This window comes from Typopeltis vanoorti, chromosome 13, assembly GCF_054136105.1.
Source record: "Typopeltis vanoorti isolate ZY-2024b chromosome 13, IOZ_Tvanoo_1.0, whole genome shotgun sequence".
NCBI lineage: Eukaryota > Metazoa > Arthropoda > Arachnida > Uropygi > Thelyphonidae > Typopeltis > Typopeltis vanoorti.
This window is the reverse complement of record NC_143561.1, coordinates 65,090,973-65,108,599: the sequence shown is the minus strand read 5'-3', so window position 1 is coordinate 65,108,599 and position 17,627 is coordinate 65,090,973. Positions and strand designations below refer to the sequence as shown.

Here is a 17,627-nt window from a genome sequence, read left to right as displayed (position 1 = left end):
AGTTTTTGCAGATTGGTCTTTCATTGATACTGCTTCAGGAAATCTAGTTAGCATGTCTATGACTACTAGAATATACCTATTTCCTTTTTTAGTAATTGGTAGAGGACCTACTACATCAATAGCAACAGCTTGAAATGGTCTAATTGGAATTGGAAATGGTTGTAAAGGAGCTTTTCCTCTAAAAGGGGATCTTATTTGGCACTTATGGCATGACTTGACATACGTGAGTATATCACTCTTCATACTTTTCCAGATGTAACGATCCTTTATTCTTTCCAAAGTTCTAGAAAACCCTTGGTGTCCTGCTAAGTCAGAATCATGGAAAGTATACATAATCCAAGGAATCATTTCAGTTGGTGCCAATATTTTCACCTTCAATTTTCCATCTTCCATTTGTCTAGATAAGAGTAACCCATCTTTATCTAAATACAAGTTATCCAGATTCAAAAATGTATCTAGTTGAGTTTCCTCTTTCAATACTGCTTCATAAATAGTTTTTAGTATGGGATCATCCTTCTGAGCTTGGATAATCTTATCCTTTTCCCAAATTTGTATACTAGGATCCTTATTCTTTAGAGTTTCAATATTAAATACTTGATCACTATCACTAGTATCTAGAAAAACTTCAGGAGACTGCTCTAATTTTCCACTGTCACCTGATTTCCTATCCAAACAGCATTCTATTCCACACAATGATACTGTATTATCAGCAAAATTTCACACAAACCCATGACGTTTCAGAAAATCAATTCCAAATATTATTTGTACATTTGGATTTGAAGATTCTGGAAGAACAATTAATGAATGAGAAACTTTTAATGGAAAACAAGGAATTGAAATAAAGATATTGATTTGCTTATAAGCTGAAATTTCAGATTCAAATATTCCTTTTAACTTAATTGGATTGCTTAAAACTGAAATATCATTTGGAATTAGAGATTTAATTTTGTTAAATAAACTATAAGAAATGAGTGAAATGTGTGCACCTGTGTCAAGTAAGATATCACAAGGTACATCTTCAATAAATCCTTGTAATACTGTTAAAGGATTACTTTCATTAGCATAAGGAGCTAATGCTACATCAAACTTTCTTTTATGGTTATAGCTGTCTTTGGCTTTACCCATGTTTAGTGAATAGTTTGACATTTCTGTCCTTGCCAGTATAATATTGGAATAATAACTAATTCCAGATTTACTTTTATTCTCTGATTTCTTATTTTGAAAACAAGATCTATCTCTAACATAACAATCTTTAGCAAAATGACCCTGTTTATTGCATCTAAAACATTTTGGAATGTATCTTCTATGAGATGCTTTATTCCTGTTAATGCTATCAGATTTACAAGAAAAAGATTGATTATCTGTAAGATTTTTTGACATTGATAAATCCGACATCATCTTAAACAGAAATTCCTGTCCTTGTACTATGGGTCTCTGTTGTCTTTCTATTTCTTCACTCAGAAATGTTTTCAGTTCCTCATATTTTTCCAAATCATGTAATTTTACCCTGGAATCAGATTCTGGAATATCCTTAGTAAAATTTACAGAAGTTTCCTTAGACTTTTTCTTTTTATTTTCAGCTTTACCCTTTTGAAGCTTTTCTTCTCTCATTTTATCAGTACCCACAATGCTAGAAGAATGAGTTTGATTATGCTGAAAAGAATTTACTTGCTTATTGCTTGAGGAATGAAAAATATCTCTTAATCTTTCTTCCTTTTCTTTAACAAGCTCAAAACATTGTTCAAGGTTTCTAACTTTTTTCTTATACGCTGTTTCTTTTAAATTATCCTTGAGGCCAAGCCTAAATTGATTAAAGAGCAACCATTCTAAAGAGGATTTCTCTTCAGATGAAATATTAAATCCATGAGCAATGGTCCACAATCTATGATAATATTCAGAAACAGATTCCTTATTACCTTGGATACACTGTTGAATCTTCCAAATGTTAGGCCCTAATTCTCTTACATTTGAAAATTCTGATATTAGCAAACTTTTAAAGGTTGCATAATTGTCAGTATCTCGTAGTAAAGGAGATGTATTTAAAAATGTTTTGGCTTTTCCCAACAATTTATTACGAAGTATAATTAACAAGTGAAAATCTGACCAATTCCCTAAATCTTTAATTTTTTCTGCATACCTAAAAAATGTTTCTATGCTTTCACTACTATCACCTGAGAAAGAAGGTATTACTAAGGTTGGATTTATTAACCTAAAAAATTCTTCATCATTAACTGAAGGAACTTTAATACTAATATTACTATTTTCTGTAGCCATTTTTTTTTTGATTTGAGTCAAGATTTGCCTTTTGGATTCTAAAATAGTTTAGTCATAACCAATTATCCTGTAGTCGACTGCGCCATTGTTAATATTCAATGAATTTATTTATCCTGTAGGCGACTGCGCCATTGTTATTTATAATGTGTATTATAAATAATATTTCATTTTTTAACAATTATTTTTATTTTTGACTCCGAGTGTCCCTATATGTTATTATATTTGCACAAAGAGTTCACTCCAATTGGTGCAATGACTTTAACTCACTCTTTCAGAATCCAACTAATCATTGACTCAATACCAAGTACAAAATAAACACATTTAATAAAAACTTAAAACAACACATATACACTTCTAGTAAAAATACATAACTACAATTACAAATTATATGGATCCAAGGCCTTATTTAAAAAATATAAACTTACTCTTAAGACAAAACACCTTTTTCTTTCACAAATCACAAAAAAATGTTCATAGTCTTATTCTCTTCCTGTTAAGGCTCTTTCCAGAAGTTACAAGGTTCTGTACTTCATTTTTTAGGATCCCTTTAAAATTCCTTTTTACTGCCTCACACAAAACAAAATCAAGTTCCTTCCTACTTGAATATATCTTGGCCAGTTTATAAAAACTTAGTTTCAAGATTTCCCTTTTCTTTACTTATTCCTTCTTGAAACATATTATTTCCACTATTCCTTTTTTGGAATACAATATGAAATTTCCTTTTGACTGCCGCACACAAAAAAATTCAAGTTCCTTCCAACTTCAATATTCCTCGGCCAGTTTATAAAAACTTAGTTTCAAGATTTCCTTTTTCTTCTGTACTTATTCCTTCTTGGAACATATTATTTCCACTATTCCTTTTTCAGAATACAATATAAAATTTCCTTTTAACTGCCGCACACAAAAAATCAAGTTCCTCCCAACTTGAATATCCCTCGGCCAGTGTTCTAAAAACTTTCCGAACGCTCTCTTGTTTACCACTGTAACTTGGATACACAACGCTTTCTTGTCAGCTGTCAATCAAACATCAAGTTCACTCCGGGAGCATGCGCACTTCAACAACGTCAGAAACTACGCATTGTAATAATATGGCTGACTCGCTGTATCCACCAGCGCTGAAGAAAGTCTTTCATAAACACAAAATTCAACATTAAAAAAATACAACAAACTTTCTTATAAATAATACAAATAATCAATTAAGTAAGTACTTCAATATTTTTACTTCTTTACATATTACTTCTAACATAATATTTTCATAACGAGCACATCACAAGTGCAGACACTGCGTGTATGAAAACAAAAACTAACAAGCAATATTAATACGTAAAAATATTCAGAATTTTTAATATGATTATTTTTACAATATCTTTTTCACCAGTTTTAATGTCATCTTTATCGTCTCAAATTCTTTTTACAACACTCTTTCTTCCATTTCTGAGCTTTTTCAACAACCTCCAGAATATTTTGCCACCTTCTTGATGTTTATTTTCTATGTTCTTACCAAAGTCTTCCCATGACTTTTGTTTAGCTTTCTTACATTTGTCTATTCTCTAAGAACACAAGCTGACTTATTTGCCAGGAACTTTTGATATGCTTTCTTCTTTTCCTTCACTGCCTCTTTAACTTCCTGTGTCCACCATGGAGTTCTGATTTTTCTATCCTTGCAGACAACCTCACTGGCTCAGTCAATCAAGGTTTTCTTCAGGATTTGCTGCTGAATCTTCAAGGTTTGGTCCCGGTTCTCAAACTCTTTCATTTTTTCTTGAATAATATTTATGTATTTTAGTCTGCAGTTCACATCTGAGAGCTGCTCAACTTTTATTCACTTTAATACCTTCTTACATGTTCTTCTTTACAATATGAAATCAATTTTATCCTGCTCAAGACTAAATGGAGATCACTTCCAATTTCAAATCCTCTGTCCACTCTAGTGTCTTGCACCAGTGAGAACACATCACTATCAACAATAACATAGTCAATGAGATTTTTCTTATTCCTTGCCTCTTCTCTCCATGTGAATTTGTGCACATTTTTATGTTAGAACATTGTGTTAGTAATAACCAGTCCATGTCCTGAGAAGAAATCCAACAGGTATTTGCCATTTTTATTAGCTTTGTTCTTTTCTCCAAATTTTCCCAAAATATTTTTTGTATGTCTAACAATCATTTCCTACTCTGCTATTTAGATACCCAACAAGGACCAACTTTTCCTTTTTCATTGTGTCAGTTGCTTTTTCTAAATCCTCAAAAAATTCCTCCACTTCTACCTTAGTAGAACCTTCCGTGGGACCATAGGCACAAATAAGTCTTTGTCCAGTTCCCCATTCTGATATTTGCCCACATCACTGTACTTGAGACTGCCTGCCATTCAAGAAGATTAGCCTCATATTTAGTGTTGAATACTATGGCTACTCCTTCTTTTCCTTGATTGTCATTACCCGAATATGACATTTTGTATTTATTGCTCAGAAAGATCTCACCAGTTTTTGTCTTTTTTGTTTCAGTCACCCCTATTATGTCGATCTGGTACTTATCTAATTCCTCCACTAGCTCCATTTCTTTGCATTCAGCCTTCTTAAGTTGATAGTACCGAACTTGAACTCAGGTGATATTGAGTTGAGCATGTTTCAGGATTTGTTCAAGTAGCTAACTTTTCGAAAAAAAAACCCATTCTTTTTTCTGATAAATAAAATTCCATCACTTTTCCTTACTAAGACATTTATGATTATAAATGACTCTAATGAACTGTCCCTTAATTTTCTTGTTCCTTATTTTCTGAATAAATCATCTTATATTTAATTTGAGAAGAATCTCACTTGTTTTGATTTTCCTTTCGAATACCAGGTTTATCAACAGTATACAGGGTGTTCGGGATAAATTTGACATATTTATAATTAATTATATTTTTCCGTAAGTTACATGTATTAACACACACTTCTCTTCATTTAAAAGTTTGGACCCTTCTTCATTCATATACAAGATGTCAGAAAGGATGGATAGCTGGAACCCACCTGAATCATGGAAGAGAATAACTTGTATCATGATGATTCGTGCCCGCCATCAAAATAAGGATATTACGACTGCTGCCCAATGCTCCCTGAATACAGTAAAAACAATCAGGCATGAACTAGAGACTTGCAATGGTGACTAACTACGAGGATGTAGCAAGAAGAAAGATCCCTAGCAGACGATCTGATTGCGTTCGTACAGCAGAATTCCTCGCAAATCTGCAGGAACAGGTGTTGAAGAACCCTGGCATTGGAATTCGGGCTTTGTTCGTGGAGTTGCTAACTGTAGTCAAGCCCTGGATAACAAGGGTAGCCAATGGTAGGCCGTATGTATGGCAGCAGGATTCTGCCCCTTGCCACACCTCTGGGAAAAGTCAAAAATGGTTGTCTGAAAATTTCTACGACTTCACCAGTCCAAATGTTTGGCCTCCAAACTCCCCAGACCTTAACCCCATGGATTATTTTGTATGGGGCGCAGTTGAAAAAGACACCAATCGCACTTCCAGTAATACAAAAGCCCAGTTAATGGATAAAATTAAAACAGTTTTTGCAGCCCTTCCCAGGGAGACTGTAGCATCAGCTTGTTCGAGGTTCCGAAGCAGAATTGAAGCTGTGATCGATGCTAATGGTGGTTATTTTGAGTAAATCTTGTTGATAGTATTGTAATTAACTCTGCCTGTAATGTTTTTTTGTCAATTCATTAAATTTAATAGATACAAAGAAGATTTTCTTTTTCCTTACGAAACTGTCAAATTTATCCCGAACACCCTGTATACATCAAAAATATATAATCATCATCAGACCCCCCATGGAGTCGAGACCCATTGTGGGCAATCCCACTCTCTCTCTCACACACACACACAGACACACAGCTCATCATACCTCAATTTAAATGCATTCACTGTCTTCTCTGCACCCACCACACTTTCAGGCAATGCACTCCAATCACTAACTACACTCGATCCAAAAAAATCTACTCCTTACTCCTTTACTCACATTCTTATACAGCTTCCAGGGATGGCCTCTTGTTTCCCCCCTCTGCCTCCAGACATACTATGAAAAATATCATTCACATTAATCTGGTAATTACCCTTACCAACTATAAGTTGGTAAGGGTAATTGTCTTGATCATGTCCCCCCCCCCCCCCCAGCCATCTCTGAACCCTCTCCGACAACTCATCATCCTTTTGAAAACCAGGATACCAAATCTGTGCACAGTAATTCATATGCTGCTTGATCAATCCTTGTACAATGGAACCATAACATCCTTACTTCTACGTCAGTGTTCTCTGCATCATTCCCATAACCCGTTGTGTTGTCCTCACAATTTTAGCAAAATATCCAAAATTTCAAGTTCCTGTCCACCATCACCCCAGACCTTTTATCTCCTCCACCTCCTCTAAGATATCCCCAACAGTCCTATACTCTGCATTCCATCTGTGCTTCCCAAATTTTTAAACCTTACACTTTGTTACATAAAACTGATATCCCCCACACACACACTCACCTATTCAGTTTATTCAAATCCTCTTGCAAAGCTACATCTGCTATACTTCTCATAACTCTCCCCAACTTTGCATCATCTGCAAACATATCACCATTTAAGTCCCTTCTAATGTCATTTACATACAAATTAAACAATGGCCCCAAAATAGACTCCCCCTGGAGACACCACTAGTGACTTTCCTCTTCTGGGATATACCCCCCCCCCCCCATACACAACTTGCTATAAATTAAAGATACCAAGAAATTATATACTTGGTTTAATCCTTTATCCAAGTGCAACCAAAGAAAGCTTGCACCTGAAGTATTTTCAGGACTGGGGCAACTCGTATAAGAAAGCTAAGACTTCACATCACTTGCTTTAGCATCCCATAATGCAAAGCACATCTCCTTGCAGACATGTATAATGCTATGTATTATGGGAAGGGTCACTACCCAGACTGGTTTCGATCTTTATTGAGGTCTTGTCAGTAGGAGCCAGACCCAGAGGTGATACTAATGTTGAAGTAATGCAGAAGTCATATTTTCATATACGAGTTGTCGCAGTCCTGAAAATACTTCAGATGCAAACTTTGTTTGCTTACACTTGGATAAAGGATTAAACCAAGTATATAATTTCTTGGTATCTTTAATTTATAGTATAACCAATTAAAAAAAAAAAAAAAAACTCCCATCACAACCTGCTAATACCTATCATACAGCTAATTTCCAATCCAACACGTTAATCTACTATCCAATCCCATTTGTTCCAGTTTAAGTACTAGCTTATGTGGTAACCTGTCCAATTCCTTTGCAAAATGTAAATATGCTACTGTATATGCATCCCCCCCCTCTTCTTGTCCAATGTATTCATCACCTTGTTATAATAAGTAAGCAGATTGCTAAAATGATCTTCCTTTAGCAAATACATGCTGTCCATTTAAAAGAATTTTGCTGCTATCAATCCAGTTTTGTATCCCTGTCCTCACTAGCTAGTACAGCACCGTGACCACAACTCCAGGCAAGCAGATTGTCGTGTAATTCGAAACCTAAGTCCTATAATCCCCTAAGTGGAACAATTTTGCCCTCTTTCCACTCATTTGGAATTTTGGCCATTCTAAGACTCATGTTAAAAAGGTAAGTTAAAGCTGTTGTTAACTCCTTGGAGCATTCTCCCAAGACACATGGTGATATACCATCAAGTCCCATGGCCTTGTTGACATCAAGTTTACTCAATTCCTCATATACCTCCTTCTCACTCACCATATACCTCATACATGAATATGAATATAATGCATATAGCTTACTGTAAAAAAACACTTAACTATAACGAGTTATAATAAATGTGTGAACACTGATAAGATTGATTGCATGAATTTTTTTTTAATAGGATATATTTAATTAACACAACTATTCACTGTTTCCCTTGAATTCTAATAGTGTGCTCCTTTGCTCATGCAGTTGGGATCAGACTCAAGTTGTAAAAGCATGTTATATGACATTTCTTAGATTGAATGAAGAGTATCTATGCTCAGTTCCTTTGTGTTGTATAAAGTGTGAATCTAGTGACTGGATACTGTGGTCCATTATTAGGTTAAACACATTTACTCGAACAGTTAGAGAATCTGAGGAATTTCCTTCATCATCTATAAGCTCATCTGCCATTCTTTTCTTCTTCCTCTGCCTTTTAACTGGCAATGCTGTTTCCAAAGAGTCAATTTCCAATGTTTGATTTTCATCCATATTCAACTATGAATATGGGTTGTTTTCCTGCCAACCTGGCAGAGAACACTTGTTTTGATAATCTTTCCTCTCCCATTCTGTTTAAATGACCATACCACCTGAGATTAGCTCTGCTAATGCATTCATCGATGCTGACAATGTCAAGTTCTTTCTTAATATCCTCGTTTTTAAAATGATATTGCCATTGATGCCATCTGTTCACGCCTCTAATCTTTCTCATGATTCTCATATCTGTGGTCTCTAGTCTTTGGTCAGGTGTTTTACTTCTGACCCAGCTCTCAGATCCATAAGTTAATACAGGTTTGAACACTGTCTTCTATACGACTAATTTCTCTCTCATTCCATATGAATTTATTCAATTGACTTCCTACTATACCAGTCTTATTGATTCTGTTGTCTATTTCCATATTTAATTTACCATCTTCACTAAAAATTGTGCCTAAGTAGCCGAAATGTTTTACTTGTTCGATAGGTTCTCCATTCACAACAGTTGACATTTTGAATGATTCTGCCTATTTTCATTGTCTTTGTCTTTTTATTGCTGACCTTCATACCATATCTATTACAACAGTTATTCAATTTAATCAAGGAATCTTGCAGACTTGTAGTGGATTTATTGATAAGTATAACATTGTCTGCATAAAGCAAAGAGCTGACATTAACATCTCCAATTTTGATATCATGTTCAATACCACTTTCCTTCATAATGTGATCCATATAGATAATGAATAACAGAGGGGATAATGTACATCCTTGTCTCACACCAGATTTAACATTAAACCATCTTCCTGTACTTCCATCAATTCTATATGCTGACTTACAACTCAAATAAAGACTAAGTATTGCTTGATATAATGCCCCATTGACATCATATAACTGTAGCATATTGAATAGCTTCTCTCTTGGCACCTTATCATATGCCTTTCCCAGATCTACAAAACTCAAATAGAGATCTTTGTTATATTCCCATGATTTCTCCACTATTTGTCGTAAAGTGAAGATCTGACCCTGACAGCCTCTATTTGGCCTGAATCCAGCATGTTCTACCAACCTCTTCTTCTACAATTCTTCTCAACCGTTTCTCAAGTATACTTGCATATATCTTACCAGAACCACTCGGTAGGGAAATACCTCTGTAATTCTCACATTCAGTTTTATTTCCCTTTTTATATATGGGTACTATTAAGCTGTATTCCAATCATCGGGAATTCGTCCCTCTGTCCAGGCCTTCTGAACTATGCAGTGCAGCCACTGCAAGACTCTTATACCACCATACTTCAGCATTTCTGGTCTAATATCATCTACTCCTACTGCCTTTCCACATTTTAAGCCTTGATGGCTTTTTTTTACTTCAAGTATGGATATGCATTCCTGACTATATGCCTGTTGAGTGTTTTTTACCACTGTGCTATCACTGCTTGTTTCATTTAGCAATTTCTCGAAGTAATTACTCTATATATCAAGGATATCTTTTTCTACTGTTTTCATGTCACCTTTATCATCTCTAACTCTTTTTGCAGTACTCTTTCTTCCATTTCTAAGCTTCTCAAACAACTTCCAAAATATTTTGCCACCTTCTTGATGTTTATTTTCTATGTTCTTGCCAAAGTCCTCCCATGACTTTTGTTTAGCTAGTTTTACACAGTGTTTAGCGTTCTTACATTTGTCTCTGTATTCTCTAAGAGCACAAGTATTGACTTATTTGCCAGGAACTTTTGATCTGCTTTCTTCTTTTCCTTCACTGCCTCTTTAACTTCCTGTGTCCACCATGGAGTTCTGATTTTTCTATCCTTGCAGACAACCTCACCACATGCCTCTCCGGCTGAATCAATCAAGGTTTTCTTCAAAGCTTGCCAATGAGTCTCCAAGGTTTGGTTCCTGTTCTCAAACTCTTTCATTTTTTCTTAAATAATCTTTGTGTATTTTAGTCTACAGTTCAAATCTGAGAGCTGCCCAACTTTTATTTGCTTTAAAACTTTCTTACATGTTATTCTTTTCAATATGAAATTCAATTTTATCCTCCTCAAGACTAAATAGTGATCACTTCCAATTTCAAATCCTCTGTACACTCTGGTGTCCTGCACAAGGGGGAAAACATCACTATCAACAATAACATAGTCCATGAGACTTTTCTTATTTCTTGCCTCTTCTCTCCATGTGAAATTGTGCACATTTTTATGTTGGAACATGGTGTTAGTAATAACCAGTCCATGTGTTGAGTAGAAATCCAACAAATATTTGCCATTATTATTAGCTTTGCTGTTTTCTTCAAATTTTCCCAATATTTTTTGTATGTCTGACAATCATTTCCTACTCTGCTATTTAGATCCCCAACAAGGACCAACTTTTCCTTTTTCATTGTGTCAGTTGCTTTTTCTAAAGCCTCAAAAAAATTCCTCCACTTCTACCTTAGTAGAACCTTCTGTGGGACCATAGGTAGAAATAAGTCTCATTGTCCAATTCCCCATTCTGATATTTGCCCACATCACTGTACTTGAGACTGCCTGCCATTCAAGAAGATTAGCCTCATATTTAGTGTTGAATACTATGGCTACTTCTTTTCCTTGATTGTCATTACCTGAATATGACATTTTGCATTTATTGTTCAGAAAGATCTCACCAGTTTTTGTCTTTTTTTTGTTTCAGTCACCCTATTATGTCGATCTGGTACTTATCTAATTCCTCAGCTAGCTCCATTTCTTTGCCATTCAGGCTTCTTATGTTGATCTTTAACTCTGGTGATGTTGAGTTAGGGTGTGCTTTCAGATTTGTTCCAGTAGCTGACTTTTCGCTGTTCGCCCCGGTTCCCTGTCGAAAACAACGGGGACCTTGTTTAACCAGGCGACGCCCCAGCCGGCATGAAATTTTGTCATGTTGTACCATCATTTTCTATATTGGTTTAAGCCAATAAGAATACAATTTGGTCGGCTAAATCCCAAATTGCCAGCCCATCCTAGTTCATTCACTATCCAGGTAGATACCCAACAGGGTGCACCACAAGAAGATGAGGCTTGGACATTAGGTCAGAAGCACTGGTCAGTTCTCTGCATTCCTTTAAAGGCTATGTGGAGGTCTCCTCTCAGTTATACAGCTTTGACCCTTAAGCACCCCATGATTAAAGGTTAGGAAAATAATTTAAAATACAAAAGTAAGGAAAACAATTGCACGTGATATGATCAGCAAAATGCTATGTAAAGCAGACGACATAAATGTTGGCGGTAAATTTGGAATATAGTGTACAGGGAAATAGTGTAGTATGCCATTAAAAATAACTTTGTAAAATGTTTCAAATCGGTAACTAAATTATTTCATCCTGGTGAGTGATTTTTTGAATAGTTAGCCATAATAAATGTATAGATCGAAAAATTTTAAAATCTGTAACATTTATTTTTAAGATGTATATAGGCATAATAATTGAATTTGGGTATTGAAAAAAAATGATGCACTAATCGAAAACTCACCAATCGGGGCGCATTAATCCAGGTATTGCTGTATTATGGGTTGTCCATTTTTGATTCTTCTCATTAGGTATGAGTTGATACATTAGACTTGTTACTGTTCCTCTCTGTCATAGATGATAGCCATTTTTCTAGAACTCTTAACTAGACCTTATTTTGGACTTATCCAAACTGGCTAAGTTTTGTTTTAATTAATTTTCATGCTGAATTCTGTTTTCAGCCCTGTCAAATATTTTGATTAATCCATATTGTCAGGTCATCCTGGTTTACTAAATTGGTGCATTCTGACAATAGATAGCAATTGGTTATTGCATCAGAAGATTGGTTTTGTTAAGTTTGGTTTTATTCCCTTATATGCAAATATAAGGGAACAAAAGTTATGACTTTTTCATTTTTTTAAAATCTTGGTTTGAAGCTGGTGTCAGATTAATTAAAAAAAGATTATGCATTTAAAAATATTTTATAGGGCGTGCTGGAGCTCGTCTTGAGGACAGATTGCGTCGGCGAATTGAAGAATATAGAATTCGTCAGAGGCGTAAACAAATGCTGCAGTCCTTAAAAGCAATGAAAGGAGGACATGCTGCTATAAGAAGCAGTCCTTTGAGATCAGATGTACAGGAAAAAGAAGGATCTCCAGCTGTTGGTATGGATACAGTTTTTCATCTGTTCACTTTGTGTCCTACCACCTTCCTGCTTTTTTAATTTTTTTCCCTTTTAGTTTTTAATTTTTCACATAAGAGATATATTACTGTCTAAATTTTAGTATAACTAGTGGTTTTTGAGTATTTGTTGTTGTATTAAAATGTTTACATAAACTTCATTATATACTATATTCATTATATAATTTCAAATTGACCTTAGCCAGTTGTTCATAATGATTAGTTTGAATTCTTTTCCACCTTATTATTAACTTCTGGTTGAGATAAGTAAGTCCATCTGTTATGTAGTATAAATTAAAATATCCATTCAGTAGAAATCTTTGAAATGAAGTTTGATTGTGAGTAGTGACTACACTTCATTTTTAAGTTCTTTAATATGTTAAAAATACTATTCTTATCATCCAGTTTGGATTTAAAGTGGAATGTACTATTTGCATATGTTTTTCTGGGTATTATGATATACTCCACACTGTATAGTTTTATTGTGTGTCCATAATGAAATCCTTCACCATCTACTTAAAAGAAAGTGCACTATTTAAATGAAATAAACTCTGCAGAGGAGCCCATGTGCTCACCTTCTGTTAATTCTTCAATTAAGATTTCAGTCACCTGAAAGCTGTTTTGAAGTATTGGTTTTCATCAGAGACCATGCAGAAACCTTAAGAGAGCAAGAATCCTCTTCCATCCTAGCAATCCCATGTCAGGCTAGTGAAACCTTAATCCAAGCTCTAATAAATGGAGAACATATTGATCTGCTCTGCAGATTCATTCTCTAGTCAAATTTGAAACTTTTTAGCTTAAAATTTAATTATTTGGCTGTGAAATGAGAATATATCCATAATATCCCTTATGTCTATAATTAACCATGCCAAATTGAAGCTTTTAAATTCTTTTTTCGAGTTATTATGATTATGCACTGACTGAAAGTTCCACTTTTAAGAAATACAATCTTTCTGATATTGGATTGCTACAACTTTAGAAAAGGATTTCCTCTTAAGGTTTCTGCCCATTCTCTCATGAGAGCCAATAGATGGGACCAGTAAAGCTTTAATCATACAAAAGGTAAACATACATCCTGGGCAGAGTTTTGTAAGTAGGGCAGTACTACAACTGTGATGTCAAAGTCAAAATTTCAAAATTGAATAGAGCTTTTTATATGTTCTTAAGTTTCAAATTAAACTCTTTGGCTGTGAAATGAGTATGTGCCCATAATGTTCCCTATTTCTATGCTTACAGAAAAGTTATTACATACACAAGCAGGTTTATGAAAAAGCAAATTATAGTTGTGTGAGAAATTACTTGAATAAATAAAAAATGTGTTGTGGTAATATCAGAAATCATTCACAGAATCTTATTGATGTCAATCAATATATTTACTTTTCCTTTTTTGCTTATATATATTTGTGTATATGTTTGTTTATTTCAGTTATTTACAATGTTTATTTTCTTTTAACAGTAGTTAGCAAACTTAAGTACAGCATAGTATTTAAAAACCTAAATTCAACTGGGAAAATTATTAGATAACTAATCATGCTGGTTAATATGAAAAATCTAAGACCTAAGGCAGAAGGAGAAATAGAGGATATAAAAAATGGAAACCATACAACTATGTATACAGGGTGTTCGGGATAAATTTGACAGTTTCGTAAGGAAAAAGAAAATCTTCTTTGTATCTATTAAATTTAATGAATTGACAAAAAAACATTACAGGCAGAGTTAATTACAATATTATCAACAAGATTTACTCAAAATAACCACCATTAGCATCGATCACAGTTTCAATTCTGCTTCGGAACCTCGAACAAGCTGATGCTACAGTCTCCCTGGGAAGGGCCGCAAAAACTGTTTTAATTTTATCCATTAACTGGGCTTTTGTATTACTGGAAGTGCGATTGGTGTCTTTTTCAACTGCGCCCCATACAAAATAATCCATGGGGTTAAGGTCTGGGGAGTTTGGAGGCCAAACATTTGGACTGGTGAAGTCGTAGAAATTTTCAGACAACCATTTTTGACTTTTCCCAGAGGTGTGGCAAGGGGCCGAATCCTGCTGCCATACATACGGCCTACCATTGGCTACCCTTGTTATCCAGGGCTTGACTACAGTTAGCAACTCCACGAACAAAGCCCGAATTCCAATGCCAGGGTTCTTCAACACCTGTTCCTGCAGATTTGCGAGGAATTCTGCTGTACGAACGCAATCAGATCGTCTGCTAGGGATCTTTCTTCTTGCTACCTCCTCGTAGTCACCATTGCAAGTCTCTAGTTCATGCCTGATTGTTTTTACTGTATTCAGGGAGCATTGGGCAGCAGTCGTAATATCCTTATTTTGATGGCGGGCACGAATCATCATGATACAAGTTATTCTCTTCCATGATTCAGGTGGGTTCCAGCTATCCATCCTTTCTGACATCTTGTATATGAATGAAGAAGGGTCCAAACTTTTAAATGAAGAGAAGTGTGTGTTAATACATGTAACTTACGGAAAAATATAATTAATTATAAATATGTCAAATTTATCCCGAACACCCTGTATAATCTGGTTGTGTGCATTAAAAGCAGACTGTCTACATATTGATTACAAAATTGTTATAAATGGGGAAAAAAAAGTTCATTATTTGAAAAACTGAAATATTGGATTTCTTTTGGATCTTTGTTTCTCTTCTTAACGAATAAGGTCTGCTCACATGTCAGAAGCAGAACATACTAGTACAGGTTACTTCTTTTTGTTGTTGCAAGATCAGCGCTTGAAACTTTCAGCTTTATTAATGTTCTGTTTGTATTCGCAAGACAAAAACCCAAACGTGTTCTTTGTAGATTAACATAAAAAAAATACCATAATCTGTTCTGTGTTCTTCACTTCAGTTAAAATGCTTGTTAATAATGAAAGTTATTTAAATGTAACTTTGTTATATATTTCAAATGAACCTTAAGTACAATTATAAAATGGCTCTAAAAAAAAAACATAAAAAAAAAAACAGCTTTGAAAGAAATTAAAGTAATTGTATTTGTGGCAGTTTGTATTAGCATTCAATTAGTTGTATTTGTGATAACATTGAAGATGCTTAAGTCATAATTGGCATATTACATACTTAAGTTCTGAGTTCTCTGACGGTTGAATGCAAAATTACTTTTAATTTTGTAGAGCTTGCTGACTTTTTTTTTTTAATTAAAAGAAATTAAACATACCACAGAAGCTTACCTGCACTTGTAATCAGTATGGTAAGGATCATCCTAATAGATGAATGAATGTGCCATTCATTCATCTATTAGGATGAATGAATGGCACATTCATTCATCTATTAGGATGAATGAATGAATGAATGAATGTGCCATTCAACTTTTGAGCTTGATATTCCATGGATGATACAGTATGAAAGTGTTAAGAAAAAATATATATCTGCAAACTATTCTTCAAGACATCTCAGGTGCTGATCAAGAGAGTCTTCAGGCATTTTATGTTGATATCTTGCAGCATATTGAAAATATGAAAGGATTTTTAAAGTATGTAATTTCTAGTGATAGGTTTACATTTCATGAGTGCTAATGTTAACAAATGCAGTCAGGAATTGGGGAATGAGAATCAATGTGCACAAAGAACATGTTAAGAACAGTCAAAATTTGATTTTTTTTTTTAATCTTAAGAAGAAGTGTATTAATGGCTCCTTTTTTTGTAGAGAGTATTGTATGCTTGGATATGTTTCAAGAATTTTTAATTCCATAATGGCTTCATGAAGATTATCAAAAGAACATATATTTTTCCATATATTTACAAATATATATCTTAAATGCTTCAGTTACTATAGCCATATATATTGGATTAAAATTTTGAATTTTTTTACCTGTGGCATGATAAACCATTAAAATTGTTTTTACTGTTTCCACTGTTATTCATCATATATGAGGGTGTGTGCTGAAAAGTTGTGATAATTACCATGAAGGAATTCAGATGGAATCTCAATTGAGGTGTTATCAGAATTTTCAGTTGTGTATCTTATTATGAAATAAAGTAACATTAAACTTGATATCAAAGTGGGAGATATTAAACCAATCTCTACACTTCATGCAGGTGATGTTATGCTTCTAAATAAATCCACTACAAATCTTTAGAAGACTTTAATTCTATTGGATAACTGTTGTAATCTATTTGGCATAAGAATTACCAACAAATTGAAAATAATCAGAACTGAAAATTTTCAGACCGAACTGAAAATAATCAAAACGTAAAAAACATCACCTACATTTATTGTACAATGAAACCTATGGAGAATTCATGACTAAACAAACACACATAATAACCACAGTAATAAGTTTTAATAAGTAAATATTTCATCCTAAGTATCTTAGGACATCGTCAGTACAGTTAATTCAAACAATACTAGGAATAACATACAGTTAGGGCGCATGATTACAATGGAATCCCAATATGTGTGCAGTAGCGTATTACAGAATTAAATTGAAATATACAGGGTGTTCGGGATAAATTTGACAGTTTCGTAAGGAAAAAGAAAATCTTCTTTGTATCTATTAAATTTAATGAATTGACAAAAAAACATTACAGGCAGAGTTAATTACAATACTATCAACAAGATTTACTCAAAATAACCACCATTAGCATCGATCACAGCTTCAATTCTGCTTCGGAACCTCGAACAAGCTGATGCTACAGTCTCCCTGGGAAGGGCCGCAAAAACTGTTTTAATTTTATCCATTAACTGGGCTTTTGTATTACTGGAAGTGCGATTGGTGTCTTTTTCAACTGCGCCCCATACAAAATAATCCATGGGGTTAAGGTCTGGGGAGTTTGGAGGCCAAACATTTGGACTGGTGAAGTCGTAGAAATTTTCAGACAACCATTTTTGACTTTTCCCAGAGGTGTGGCAAGGGGCCGAATCCTGCTGCCATACATACGGCCTACCATTGGCTACCCTTGTTATCCAGGGCTTGACTACAGTTAGCAACTCCACGAACAAAGCCCGAATTCCAATGCCAGGGTTCTTCAACACC

At 34.4% G+C, this 17,627-nt stretch overlaps 1 protein-coding gene across 1 annotated transcript in view; it reads left to right on the top strand.

Moving 5' to 3' along the window:
* Positions 1 to 17,627, top strand: part of hiw (MYC binding protein highwire) — a 1,014,282-nt gene that overhangs the window by 151,480 nt on the left and 845,175 nt on the right. Inside the window, exon 17 of the mRNA XM_090402616.1 lies at positions 12,431 to 12,607. Coding sequence (XP_090258742.1) covers positions 12,431 to 12,607 — 177 coding nt within the window. The remainder of the gene's footprint in view (positions 1 to 12,430; positions 12,608 to 17,627) is intronic.